This window comes from Taudactylus pleione, unplaced genomic scaffold (assembly GCF_031769625.1).
Source record: "Taudactylus pleione unplaced genomic scaffold, aTauple2 ptg000017l, whole genome shotgun sequence".
NCBI classification, from domain to species: domain Eukaryota; kingdom Metazoa; phylum Chordata; class Amphibia; order Anura; family Myobatrachidae; genus Taudactylus; species Taudactylus pleione.
In genome coordinates this window covers 9,984,913-10,000,401 of record NW_028284419.1, presented here as the reverse complement: position 1 = coordinate 10,000,401, position 15,489 = coordinate 9,984,913, and the positions used below count along the sequence as shown (strand labels likewise).

Genomic DNA, 15,489 nt, shown 5'->3' with positions numbered 1-15,489 from the left:
GATGTAATTACCCTCAAATCATATCTGAAAGTCAAAGTTAAAGCACATCTTGTTTGTTTCATTTCAAAGCCATAGTGGTGGTGAATAGAGGCCAAAATATGAACATTCTGTCAATGTCCCAATATTTTTACACCTGACTGTATATATATTATATAGACACATACACTGTATAACACTAAAGACTGTTCAAAACTCTTATACAAGAACACCTGGAGGTATAAAAAAAAATCATTTAACTGTCCCTATACATTTTAGAAATCAACACTGCTAATCCTTTGCTTCTAAAATGCCAAGCGATAGAACGTTAAAATTGGAGAGCGAGGGGTTAGTATAGATAAGCTTCTGTTGCAAATGGAAATGTTTTGGATTTTTAAACTAAACACTATTGTTCCATACATTTTAATTATGAAATTGCCTTATGATTTTAGGAATACTGGATAACTATCCTATGAACAAATTATAGTAGAAGGTTTATTATAAGTTATGCTGTTTGACCCTAGATGGTGCTAGTTCCCCTGTTTAGCATAGTTTAGAGGTCTGATGTACCTCCGGACTGATAGAGCCGCTTCTCCCATTTCACTTCAGTTTATTAGCCCGGATGTGCTCTGGGTGTTGTTTGCTTATGCGGATCTCGTTTTCAGTGCTAACCCGTTCTGAGATATTATTGGACTATATATTACATCAAATGCACTTTATATTCATTTACTGGTAATGTATATGAACAGGTCTGTTTACATATGGTTGCGATACTATCCAGACCCTGGATGCATTTTTAAAAGGTAATTTTCTTTTTTGGATGCTTTATATGTATAGTCCTGATTTTTATTATCACAGCCTGTATATAGTATAAACATACTATCTTATATGCTTATTTTTATATACTGTTTTCCCCAATATCAAATCTCTGGTTTCAGAAATTTTTGCTTGCATACATATGTTAATTGTTTGTCAATTGGTAGCACTGTTATACCCGGATAAATGCATGGTTCTCACGTGCCCCTGAGGAAGTCTGACATAAGGATGCGTTGAGTATACAGTGTTATTGGCTTAGGTCTTCCTATTGAAATTCAGACAAGCCTTAATATTATGTATAAATTGTACGTGTGATTCCACTGCTTCGGTATACCTAAACACAATTGCACTATGTTTTTCTTCATATTTTTAGTTTATGAAAGAAGAATGGTTTTGTGGAGAATAGTCTATAGCAGTGTTGGCTAACCTTGACACTCCAGCTGTTATGGAACTACATAACCCAGCATGCATTGCTACAGTTTTGCTATTAGGGCATGCTAAAACTGTGGCAGGGCATGCTGGGATATATAGTTCCACAACAGCTGGAGTGTCAAGGTTAGCCAACATTGGTCTATAGAGTAATGTTGAAATTTCAGGTAAGCCATCGCTTTATTTTTTTGGTACTGGACCACTTATTTTGTTTTTGTTGCACAATTTGGTGAATTTTCACTCGTTATTGCAAGCGCTGTTTTCATTTCTTTCAGATTTTAGATTTGGTGTGGTTCGTACAAGCCTGGCTGGCATCCTGTAACTAGCAATTCACTAGGCAAACATAAAGCTGTGAAGGGCCATTAAGTTGATTTCAGCAACCACCATTTTAGATTACTGTTCTGAGAGGCTTGGATGGGACCAGCATTTGGAGGGTGTGCTGGTTCCTGTAGTGCCATTTGGAGTATTTTGGCATTCATCCAGGTGAATTAGCTATCAATTTAGATCACAGGTTCTCAAACTCGGTCCTCAGGACACCAAACGGTGCATATTTTCCATGTCTCCACATTGAATCAAGTGAAATAATTAGCTCCACCTGTGGACCTTTTAAAATGTGTCAGTGAGTAATGATTACACCTGTGCACCTGTGTGGAGTCCTGAGGGCCGAGTTTGAGAACCACTGATTTAGATATATTAATATGTGCTATTATCCTGCAGTCTTATACTACACAATTATATGACCCAAACAGAATGCTATCGTCACGTGGCATTAGGGACCACCAGAACATAGACGCCATGACGTGGCCTGGTGGCTTAAACATATCTTTGCAAAAATAAGCAAACTGAGATATCTGTATTTCTATTATCATGTAGTATTCAAATCTCATTGCTGGTCCTTTGCAGAGTGCTGGGGGAACACTTTTCCTTTATTTTCACCACTGGACTTTTGAGCTTACGGTTTAGATATTTTGGAAATATTGTTTTGTTTCCTGAGTAATCACTGTTGTTTAGCACCACGGTGTGTGTAGATAGAATACAATACGGGTCAGTCTACATCATTTAAACCACTGAATGGGAAGAAATATGAATATTTACCTTCTTTATTGGATAGCTGAAATGACTGAGAACGGATCAGGGGAAATGTGGTTCTTCTCTTAAGATTCATATCATCGTAAGAAGAAAAACACCTTAAAAAAAAAATATATAGTAATTAAAAAAATAAAATGACCTTGTGTAAAATGGACATGTCATTAGAGAAACTATCTTAACATGAAAGTGGGTTTCACCAAAAGAAAGTTACGACTATTAACTTGTATAGCTTAGTCAGTAATTCAATGCAATACAAATCTTTGACCTAAATATTGACCATTTAAAGCTTAAGCATATCTACCTACAATACTTTACAACAAATGTAGCTAATATATATTTTATTCTGCTTTGAGACCCAATAACTTTGATACAAATACAGACCCATGGAAAATATGTTTTAAATGGCTGCTCTCCAGAATCCTTACTACAACATATGTATGTGATATACTCTTTCGAAAGACATGAAAATAAATAAACTTAGTTCTTTTACATGCTGCTATTTCCATTTCTGCATGTGCAAAGCTTGTCAATGCGCCTAACCCCATTCATGTCTATGGCAGCACACTGTGTACATAACCACTTAGAATAATACACATTTATAAAATGTTACACATAGTTCATTTATACAAGCTAACATGCATTACTGACCTAGTTGTTTTTAAAAAGAAGCGCTGATAATGAACTTACCGTTTGGGACTTGGGTAGTTATTGCTTTTAGGAATTTTTGATAGGCAATCATCGTTGAACTGTGACGAGTTTTTACAGCGCATTAAGCAAATTAATAATGCAAGAACAATGCATAAAATCAATGAGACAACTAAATAACTGTGCTGATCAGACACCTGAAATGCAAGAAGAATAAGTATTTTGAGCTAATAGAAATCTGTACATCTGTAGTTCAACAGGATAAAGTTTGTTATGAGAGCAATGGATTCCCTTCTCAAGCCACAAAACATAACAAACGGAATAGATTTAAACTGGATCGTGCAGCTACAATGAACCTGTATGAATGTATCCAAGCTAGACATGGATAGTGTACATTCTCAAGTTCAAACTTTTAACAACAAATATGCTATATTATTTTCAAAGACTGATTAATAAGGTCTTTCAAAAACACAGACATGAGAGGAACAGCCAGTAGAATATAGTTGAACTGCGCTAATAACTTCACTATATTAACCATTCATACATAGAATATACCCTGCCAGTTCTCACACAAGCGATTTTTCTAAATATTAAATTTTATAAACTTAATACACACTTGAAAGAATAGGGAGGATAAATATACAATGAAGTAGCATAATGAGATCTCAAATGTCTGACTGCACATTGACACTGCACTGAACAGAGGCTATAAAAGATGTGTAGCCTTTTAAAAAGTCCCATACGATCCACTGCTGCACGTTTAGTACATACGGACTCACATTGAAACAGTCACCATAATACAAAATTAAGACCATCCTTAAACACTATATTACATATATTTACCTCCCGTTTTAGTTCAGTGACTGTTGCAGACAAATTAAGAACCAAGTGGGTCATATTGAGGAGTTGGGCTTGCAGCAGTTGAATGGATTCAGTCTGACGCTGATCCTGATGGAAGAGGATTAGATTCACCAAATGAAATCATTGCTGCATAATGAACACCACTAGTTTTTGGCAAGTAAAACACTGGCAAAGACTACATATCTACGTCCACATCTCGATCACATAAGAACAGATTTTTTTAGACATTTGCTAGTATGGAAAAGAGTTGCAAAAGGTATTAACAGCTGCCCCAAACATCATAAAATGTAAGATATGCTAAAAATAATCTCTAAGAAAGTTGTCCAACACTAAGTAAGTGAAGAGCTGTCGCTTGAAATGGAGTGCTGTGGCCCTATGCTGGCTTCTTGCTGCTCCCACATATTCTCACTGGCTAAAACTTGTAAAAGGACTCTCTCTTATACATAGAAAGCTAATCCGTCATGGTTGTCCTAACAAGTTTCTTCCTATAGGGCAAGTCAGGATGGAAAGTATGAAACCGCTGAGCTTGTCCCACTTTCTTTTTTCCTGCAACCAACACAAATAGGATACTCTCAAATTCCAGTAATTCTCAACAGGACCCTCAAGTTCTTATTTGGGTCCATGTCTAGTTCTTCTTTCACTTTACGTAAACGTACCATTGTGTTTGGCTAATGCACGACTTTATATTAATTTCTATAACTACTGAAGATGGTAACATCCCCAATTTCATTATATGTGCTACTGACCACACCTACGCACTAGCCTCAATTATTTGACTAACACAGCCCCTGAGCAGAGGAGAAGTTGAAAGAAAAAAAGGGATATCCCAAAGCATTTCCTTGAGGTTCAGAGTTTTCTGAAATAGCATCCTTGGACGCAAATCAATAAAACTGACAGATGACCACGTTGCAGCCATGCACATTTGTTACAGAGACCCCATGCCACGCCGTACAAGAGGAACTCACTGACCTGCTAGTGTCACGTATCAAATTAATCAAGTCTGAGGGTGCATCCTAATCGCATCTCATTGGGACTTATGGTGCATACACACGGTCACATTTCTTAGCAGATATGAACGATAACGATTGTAAAAATCGGTCAATCCTTCATATCTTTGACATATGTAGGGCATGCATCGACGAACGATGCGCGTTCCCGCATGTCAGAGTCAGATAACGATCTCTGACATAGATTGTGTTTGCAGTCAGATTGACAATTTCATTCATTTTAATACTGTCAGAAATCGTTCATCGTTCAAATTGTTGTAAAAATCAATCAATCGTTCATCAAATCTGACTGTGTATGCACCATTAGACACATTTTTGTCAAAAAAAAAAAAAAAAAAAGACACCCAGCGCTAGCAGAGTCTCATGGGACCTGGCGTGCAGAGGGGCTTTTTAGCGCGACTGCACCAACGATGTATAAGATTACATATGTACTTAGAAGGCACTGAGGGAAAATCTTCCCTTACATAGAGCCAAAGGGAAATGACGCTTCTAAGTCATATCCCATGGGTAACTGAATCGGTACCAAAGTCTGCCCAAGTCTCATCTACGTCATTTTGGTCAACAAATTGGAGACGTGGGGAAGTTTCTGGCTATTTTATTAAATAGCACGCTAGGATATTACACAGCAAATACTGGTTATAACGGATGGGGTTTAATTTTCACTATATACAGATTCAGTGGAAGGTAACCGTTACATTTATTCTTAGCAAATGGATCGGTCATGACAATTACAAAAATAATTGAAGATTAATTCTCAAAACAAACTTTACTTCAGTCCAGCAGCATTGGCACAAATCAATTATAAAAGACTAGAAGTAGAAAACATAACTTAAAATAGACTACAGATACCTGCTCTTCTGCTATCCTTGAAGTGTTTTGAAGTTTTAGTATAGTATTGTTAAAAGCTTTCTGCATTTCTTCCATTTGTTTTCGGTATCTAAAACACAATGTAGCATACAATATGTCATACAATATGCCATGGTTACGTTATAGGTGGAATAAACACAATTTCAGCAAGGGTTTATTTCAACTGTATTAAATATTTTATTATTACAGTTTTCATTCATATATTAAATTCATGAAAGAATTTGGATATAACAAATTGTACTCATTATGCCAACTCTAATTAATGTTTAAAACTAGAACAAAATAAAACAACTGTACAATAACCTTTAGAGATTCCCTTTTTTGGGGGCTCCGAAGTCACTTATGTATTCCCATAACCCTCTTCTTTTCCTGATTGATAAAGGACACTAAGATCGAATGCAGCAGGACAGGGTGGATGCAAGGATGCAATTTATATGGTCTCAGTGCAAGTAGATTCATTGTCATAAAGTCTGTATAGTACTGTGGGGTGCATAAAAAACCACTTACCTCTGACTAAGCTCTTCCAAATAGCGACTACTAAGAGACATGTTAACTTCCAGAGCTTTAATGCGATTATTGAGACGCATAAAGACAGACTCCTTTTGGTTGGAACCATGTACTTGATTTCCATTAGTATAGCCCAGATCAGTAGAATTTTGTAGTTCAGCATAAAAATCAGTAGTAGTTCTGTGCATGCTACCGACAATGGAGACATCGTCTATCACCTGGTCTTCTTCCTTTCTCTCCACCACAGGTGGGCTTTCAGCAGGTTGTGTCACCACAGGCTGTAGTGTATCTTTATCTTCCACTTCACCCTCCACAGGAGGTGTGGTAGTTTCCTGAACTTCAAGAGTCTCTGTAGCTTTAATAATATTAGTGTAGTCAACACGCTGTTTAATAGTACTATCTACAACATCTGGCATAATAATATTCTCCAAGTGTACAGTGGGGTTTTCAGCATAAATCAGAGTCTCGCTGGTTTTCAGCTCCTGTGTTTCTTCCTGTACGGGTTCTGAAGGAAACAAGCTAGGAGTGGGGCTTGTCTCCATTTCGGTGGCCTCTGAAAGAGACATAGTAGATGAAAGGGTTTCACCTGTTGTCGCATGTGCGGGAGGAGACTGAGAAACTGCCTGTGTGTGACTAGGTTCCAAGTCGATGGACTGAATAATTGTATTTGAAGTGCCAGTTTGTAAAAGGTCTCCTGGATTTACCAAAATAAAGTCAGTTGTGTCCTTCTCTGCAATCTTGCTCTCGGACGGTTCAGCCAAGGTCTCAGTAACAGTTGGACTTACTGAGGTTTGCAAAATAGATTGGGTGTCATTTTCCTCCCTTCGTTTGTACACTTCTGTTTTACTATGCTGCCTATGAATGGCCACGATAGCTGAACACCATTTGTAAAGATATTCAGAGAAGCTGGATATACAGCAGATGGTTGCTAATTCGCCACAGTAAATTTGGGTCTCAAACTCAAACCAGGATACCATTTCTTCTTCCTGGTCATCACTGCCCAAGAGAGTCACAGTTGAAAGGCTTGGTTGTTCATCCTCGTCCTCCTGGACTAACTGAACAATGGGATTTTCTTTTTGAGTATCTGGTTCAGGTATGGGTGCTGCAGGAGGATCCACAGTCTCCGTTTCCAACCTTGAAAAAAACATGGCACATTAATACCATATAATCAATTTTTCTAAAAGAAGTTTTGTAATTTACAAAGCAAACTGCAGTTTAACAGAGCAATATTTTGGTATAAGTAAATTCATGGGTATTAATTGAAAAAGCTTCAGCAGACACAAATGTAAAGTTACACTAACTGATGGAACATCCAGCAACTTTAAAGTGATGTAACCCACATGCGAAAAAGAGTGATGTAAGCATTAATAACTCAATACAATGATATGCGACACTTACATATAAAGTCCTGAAGGGGTAAAAGTAATTTTCAAAGTTTTAGTTCTCCATTTAGAAGCAAAGGGTACAATTTATTCAGCATCTTTCCAACATAATAGACTAGTGTCTTCAGAAATACTGATAATCTTTTAAGGGGCATATGTATCAAGCTGATTTCTGCATCATTTTATGTATCGATCCTATGTACTAATGGCACAATGCAGGAGATTTCTGCCGATTAGCACTTCATATCACAGTCCCCATCATCATCATCAATGGGGACCGCAATCTGACCCCATATGTACTAAGCTTTTCTGAGTTTAGCCATAGTAGTTTACACCATCTTCAGATGTGTAAACTACTGTAAGCCTATGGAGGCTCCAGTGACGGGATTCTCTCTCGCAGCCCCTGGCCGGCTCCAGAAGCGGACACAGTGCGCATGCATGGATACATATTACAGTACCGCGATTATTAGTACATAAGCACTAAAGGCACACATCCACTTTCAGACCAAAAAATAACTGCACGATTACGACATTGTAATCGTGCAGTCGTTTCAGTCTGTGCTGTGCCTACACTGAACGTTCAGTCATTCAGTGTAGGCACATCAATTATCCCCTACCATGTTCAACCTGACATTATCGACAGGTTGTACAGCATGTTCGGCCGCTGATTGATGTCGGAAACGACCAGCGGAGCACGCATTGCTGGTCGATTCCGACAAGAGTGCACAATTTGTGCATGATTACTGAGCGATTGCACGATTACGATGCCATAATTGTGCAATCGCTCAGTATTATCAGCATGTGGATGTGTGCCTTAAGACCTCACACAAGATATGAGATTTAGGAGTCTGTCACCAATGGGTTTTGCTTATTTTTGCTTATCAATTTTTTCTTACGCTAGGGATACAAGAGGTGCTCAAAAGAACATACAAGGGTAAACCTATTATCTGCTAAGTATTTTATACTACTGTTTTTCTTGTAATTGCCCTGACTACACTGAATGCTTAATTGTAATATTGAATATTGATAGCACTTGTATCCCCTTATTTACTTTACACAATGTCAGGGGCATTTCTAGAAAGGAGGTGGCCTGTGTGCAGTCTCCGACATGGGCCCCCTCCTCTCCAGCCGGCAGCGCACTGAGCTGTGCGCGGCCAGCTCCGGAGTTATAGACTCTGGGCACTAGAGTGTGCCAAGAGTCTATAGTGTATGCACAGGTCACCGGGAAAATGGCCGCGGCGGCCATTTTCCCTGTACTGCGTAAACGACTGGAAAACGGCCGCCGCTGCCATTTCCCAGTCATTTTACAGCGCCGGACCCCCGCACCGACGTGGAACTCCGCAGAGGTAAGTAATATTATGGGTGCAGGGTGTGCAGTGCAGGGCCCCCCTAGACCCAGGGGCCCGTGTTCCCCGCACACCCTGCACCCATTATAGATACGCCCCTGCACAATATCCACCCTTGTTAATAGAAATAAAAAATAAAAGAACACTTACGTAGCTGTTGGAGTTATAGTTTGTTCAAAGGCCTTTGTTGTACCTGCATCTGAAGGCTCTGCAGTAACATTTTTGGTTGTACTGCCATTCAAAACTAAAAAAGGCAAAAAGAATCTCAAAGTACAAAGAAATGTCATTTGTATCGTGCATTAATATTTATACATGTGATAAGTCACACACGTCTGGGGGAATAACATTCAGCACAATGTTTTTGGTGTTTCTTCTTAATTGTAAAGCACATTGGAGCATGCTGAAACTACATAAATAAATGTTCATAAATATTAATAGTCATACAATATGAAATATCATGCTGTTAACAGCAATGTTGCTTAGACATGGGTTGTGTCATTTGCAAACAGTTACAAAGAGCGAGGACAGTAGTATTATAATGTAGGTCACAGATGACAACTTCAATAAATCAATGTATGATCTTGGAATAACTGGATCTGATCATGAGATGAGATCTACAGTATATTGCTTGAGTATCATTCAGTAAAATGTAAATGTATCTTGATCTTAAAAAATTTCTTTCCCACTTATCAATTCGCAAACAGTATTTAAAACGCAATCACAATCACTAACTAGTGTGATTAAATTGCTGTTTAATCGGTTTCTTATCCTACCAAACGTGGTTTTACCATAAAATATACAAGTTGTTTTTTTTGTGTGTGAGGTTTTTTATTTTACGTTTTTTTTTGTGTAAATACATAATTTGGTTAAGTATATTACTAAGCTGCTGAAAAACATTTAACATGAATCAGCCGTACCATACGTTCTGCTTTAGCGTTAAACATAAAACTGCGACTTCTGCATACTGTACACAAGAAAGAGTCCATACACTTAATTTTCTGTGGCTGTATTATAAGTTGCAGGTAACGTAAAATACGTGCAACGTTGCATTTTGCAGATAATTATGTCTGGAGCAAAAATACAGCTATTAAGCGCTAAATATGCACCAGGCCTATGGAATGTGCGGAAATTTGCTTCCGGAGAGACAAATCTTAAAAAATATATGCAAGTCGTAATCGGACGCCCCTTGTGTCTCCATGACCCTAATGCACTGAACTTACAAATTAAAGCTCCTAACCAACTCATCAGGCGTAAGTATAAGATACACAGCTCAAAATGCGGGCACAAGATGTGTGCAAGCGCAGTGCAACAAATTTTCTGCAAGCTGCATTATTATGAGGTGCTAGTGGACTTTCTCGAAGGCCCATAATGTGTATGGCAGGACACAGATTGGCAATGCAACACACAAGCCCATTTGTAAGAGGACTTTAAAAAAAAAAAAAAACCCTGCATCTGTCACCTGATCACTGAACTTTAAGATATACTGGTGATATTTATGAGAGTAAAGACTCTTACCTGAAATTCTGTAGAAACCGAACACCCTATTACTATTTATTACTTTACCAACTATTACAATAGTTACTGTAAATAATACAAAAAATTGGATATTTGTCATATTAGCTTATTTTTAATGCTTAAATACAAAATGTAAAGCAGCTACCTTTCCCTTCAGTGATTTCATCCTCAGTATTCGCACCCAGCATGTTAGCTGCAAGATTATTCACCATGCTAAGAATGGCATCTGAAGAGAACGCAGGGAACACAAGCAAATGTTACTGCACTCGTTTCAATGCTATCTATGGAGGGGAGACAATACTCTAGAACCATATAATAGGTCATAGATACTGATATCTGATGGGATGAGAATGGTATGTTCTAGATAAGCATTGGTTACTTCTACTCACATTGTCCCTTTTACCATTACAGAAATTATTTGGCACTTTGCATATTTTCAAACCAGTTTCATACTGTTCACATAATTCGGGAAAATGAATGATATAAGTAAAGAAATAATTATAGAAGTGTGTAAATAGATTAATATTAACCTGTACGAATGAGAAACCTATATCAAGATAACAAAGTGCCAATAATCAAGTAAATAGAAGTTAAATAAAAAAGGGAAATTAAACAATGCTTTAATACACTTATGGAACTTTACCAATTTTAATGATATATGCATTACTGTTTTTATTTATTAAACTACAATTATTGGCTGACAACCCAGATAGGTAATAACGTCAGCCAAACACATTAAAAAGGGCAGTTTTATTACTGATCTGTAACAAATAGCTAATCAGATGGCATTCAGCAGCTAAGCTCATAGCAACAATGAAGGAGCCCAAAACACAGACCGCAGCAATTTTCAAGACATCTCCTACAAGGTTGCATAAGAATAATGAGAAAAAACCTTTCAATATTACCACTAGTTGTAGAGAACAATGGGGTTTTTACTATTTTATAACATTTCTGGAAATGCTACTCCCTTTCAAAAGAAACTACTATTGTACTTTAGTCAGTGAAGGTCCTTCGTCCTGGGTCCCCACCATTGTCTTTATTTAGTAAGGCCAGCATTTATATATGGCACCTTTGCTGATCATATAAATGTAATTGTTGCATGGAAATTCCCAGGACAAAATGTTCAGTTCCTGTATATAATGTCCAAGATTGCTTTTGTATCACAACAATCATAATGAGTATGTAGAGACAGGGGCAGAACTATGGGAGACAATGGAGGCGCCTGCCGCCGGGCTCCAGCTCTGAAGGGGCACCTCCTCCATTGTACATAACATACACACACCCCACTTAGAGCTGTAACTATGTACCCGGAGTGTACCGTCATGGCCGCCCAATACACGGCACCCCTTCCCGGCACCTGAGAAGCCACCATACACTAGTGGAGAGCTCCATGTCAGACCATCAGCTGCTGCCTTCATCTATCTATAGCCTGTCTGCATGTGATTGTTACATTACAGTATTAGCTGCTGTGATGGGGGGGCACCAAATTATAACTTGCCTCCGGGCGTCTAGGATGAACTTATGCCACTGTGTAGAGATGGGTCTATTATCTGAAATGCCCGGCAATTGGGGAGGGCTTATTCAAGAGAGGCGCAGATTTTCAAAAACATATGCCAGCCAGCTGCCAAAAGTACCAACAGCCTTTTCCCTCCTCACTGCTCCGCTTCTGCAGAGTGAACCCATGGAAAGGTGCCCTGTCACAACTAAATAACACTGCAAACATGGTAGTTCCATCTATCGCAGTGTTGGCTAACCTTGACACTCCAGCTGTTATGGAACTACATAACCCAGCATGCACTGCTACAGTTTTGCTATTAGGGCATGCTAAAACTGTGGCAGGGCATGCTGGGATATATAGTTCCACAACAGCTGGAGTGTCAAGGTTAGCCAACACTGATCTATCTCCTAATACAAATTTGATGCAGTGCTCCTCATAGTGACAGCAAAAGGATTCAACTGGGTAATAATAATAAAAAGTCACATGATCATCAAATCACTTTTGTTTTTCAGAATATTTTGAAAATAGTGTCTCCAGCAAACTGAATGGGTATAAAGTCCAGGTGGCTGCATAGCCTGACGCCGCCAGCCCGAAGATCCCGACAGGGCAGGTAAGTACCCTAATCCCCCGCCCCTCCAAGTACCCCTCTCCCCCCCCCTTACCCTAACCTCCCCGCCAGTGTCTAACCCTAACGTCCCCTTACCGCACCCTAACCCCCCGCCCCCCCCAAGCCTAACCCCGCTACGCTCCCCAAAATTAACCCTCCTCCCCCTGCGGCTAACGCTAAGGGCACCCCGGACTACTTCAGTGTTCTGGTGTCGGGATTAAGATAGGCGTCAGTATTTCGACGACGCCTATCTTAAGTCACTTGTCAGGATTTCGATGTAGGTATTGAGACCTACGGCACCACGGCCGCCGATCTCATAACTACATCCCCCACGAAACACCCCATACCCGTAACACACAGTACAGGATTTAGAAGTCTTTATTCAAATTGAAAACACTCATCTGTTAGTAGCTCTTACAGAGTTTCTCAATTGCTTGAAATTTTTTTAACCTCAGAACTAACGACAAATTATTACTACACTTATGCTACCAAGAATTACAATAAGGTGGGCTGATGGGATGCGTCATAATCCCAACCGCTGGGATTCTGGCACTCAGAATGCCGACACCTGTCAGAATCCCGGCATCCCGACCGCCTGAATCCTGTAGCAAGTTTACGGGAAGGGTTAGGCACTAGGGGGAAGGTTAGGTTTAGGGCACTGGGGAGGGGGGGGGGGGGTTAGGTTCAAGCTGCGGGGAGGGAGGGTTAAGGTTAGGGGTAGTGAGAGGGGGAGGGTTAGGATACTGACAGACAAGTGTCAGAAGCCTGTTGGGATACCGGAGTTGGGATTCTGACCATACCATACACAACCCGGGCTGATTATTTCTACATAAAACTAAAAAGGGTACCTTTAAAAAAAATTAAAGTTTACTTACTAGACTGTGCATTTAAAAAATGCTATATATTACAATATCTCATAAAAAACAGTGGCAGAAAATAATTTGTTTTCTTAGATTACAACAGTGAGAAAGTGGGGAATAATTTAAGATGTACACACTATAAAGAAAAAGGAAAACAACTAAAGTAGGAAAACAAAAATACACAACATACACCAGTGAATAAGAAAATTGTAGATTCATAGTGAATGTTGCATTACAAGTGTAAACTGATAAATATAGTTGGATTTGGGGTAAGGAGTGTCACTCACTTGTAGCAGAACCTAGCAGATTTTTAGAGGATTTATCATCCCGGGTGTTATAGTCCATTGGATAATCTGAGAATGATAAATAGGTAAAAACTTTGAATTCACATTACATTGAATTACACTGGTAATTGTTTAAATGTGATTGAGCAATTAAGAGTAAAGTCCACCTTTTCATTTCCAAGCACAGTACAACAGAAATCACCAGAGCTCTGTCTCATCTGCACAAACAAAACCGCTCTGGCTGGACACAGTTTGCCAATTTCAGCAATGGAGGAAGCAACGACTATGCAAATGGCTGCATACTGTTCCCAGAATGTTTGCAGCATTACATAATAAAGACAGACTCTGAAAATAAGAACTATTTTATATTTTTTTTAAACAATATGTAATCCACTAGATGGCAGCACAGTTTTTAAAGACTGAGTTTAGCCTTTAAATATTTAGACCTGTAGACTTATAGGATGCAGGACAACCCATGTTTACAGCAAAGGCGTACTACAGTGTGGATATGCAGCATATCAATTTCAAATGAAGACTCTTCCTACTGCAGGAGATAACGGCATCTATGCCAGACCAAATTCAAAGTACACTCCGTGCAACAGTGCAAGTACACAACAGTGTAATGCTACACACTGTATGAATCAAAACATATTTACATAGTATTTCACTTCCAAACTGACTCAAAGAACATTACATTATTGAAGATGGTGACGTAGCCTTCCTGGGTGCACTTATCTGCTGCTTTCCTAATCATTCACACTAAGGTCCATTTTTGTTGGACGCCAATTAGTCTATCAGAGGGCTTTTGGATTGTAAGAGAAAACCAGAGCAGCCTTAGGAAACTCAAGCAAATATGGAGAGAACATACAACATAGTCAGGACCTCAATGGAATGAAAACCCTGTGCCACCAAAAAAATTATTATAAATGGTGAAAGTCATCTTAACCTCTCCACGGCCAAGCCTAGCTTTCCTTTCCCCAGAGGACTTTGCATTTTCAGAAATAAGAATGACCTCTTTATAAGCCATGGATTAACACTATGAACACTTTGCACAATTTTGTTTTGTTTCAAATGCAATGTATGGGACGCACAGAAAATAAATCGGTCAGGAAGGCAAACCATCTAGGAAACTATACAACCAAACATATCAAATAAGGTGTTAACTACTTTTCTAACCCAAGTCTATAAATCATACTAGTTACCAGGTGGTGGTATAATAGAGGAGGAAAAAATAATCACATTATTCATTTATGAAATAAAAGTTGAAAAAGATGGAACAATTTCCCTTTCTATATGTACTCCATTAGCATTTAGTGTAAATAGGAGCCAGGAAAACAAATAAATAATCAATACTTTAAATTTAGATAAAATGTGTTTGGTCGTCACAATCAGAAAGACAATAAAAAAAAGTGATCGCTTGTTTGAAAAAGATGGGTGCAGATATGTGGTCTTTTCAAGAGCTAGCCCCCTCATAATTACATGAAAATTGTATTGGCCCTAATGAGCAATTAAACAAGATTCAAAGAAGACTTGTCCACAAGCTACAAAAACAAACAAACACACATTCAGCACCCCAAACCCTCCCCCTCCCCTCCCCTCCCCTCACACCAGTACTCTCTCTTTCAGTCCCCTCCATTTCTCTTTCTCTCTTCGACACTCTTCCCTTTTTCCATAACAACTCGGGAGCCAAAGGCTGAATGATCCATATCTGTTTCCACATCTCAGAGTTTATGGTCAGTGCTGTGATATCGGACTATCACACGGTAGGCTGCATTTAAAGTCCTGAGCTTGTTTACCTGT

At 38.9% G+C, this 15,489-nt stretch overlaps 1 protein-coding gene across 4 annotated transcripts in view; it reads right to left on the bottom strand.

Moving 5' to 3' along the window:
* The window catches only part of SUCO (SUN domain containing ossification factor), a 113,197-nt gene that overhangs the window by 14,744 nt on the left and 82,964 nt on the right, over nt 1–15,489 (bottom strand). For all 4 annotated transcript variants that reach the window (XM_088482183.1, XM_088482184.1, XM_088482186.1 and 1 more), the window contains 8 exons: nt 13,693–13,758; nt 10,586–10,666; nt 9,076–9,169; nt 6,198–7,331; nt 5,673–5,760; nt 3,799–3,903; nt 2,998–3,152; nt 2,317–2,408 (listed from right to left, as the gene is read on the bottom strand). In XM_088482183.1, coding sequence (XP_088338309.1) covers nt 2,317–2,408; nt 2,998–3,152; nt 3,799–3,903; nt 5,673–5,760; nt 6,198–7,331; nt 9,076–9,169; nt 10,586–10,666; nt 13,693–13,758 — 1,815 coding nt within the window. The remainder of the gene's footprint in view (nt 1–2,316; nt 2,409–2,997; nt 3,153–3,798; nt 3,904–5,672; nt 5,761–6,197; nt 7,332–9,075; nt 9,170–10,585; nt 10,667–13,692; nt 13,759–15,489) is intronic.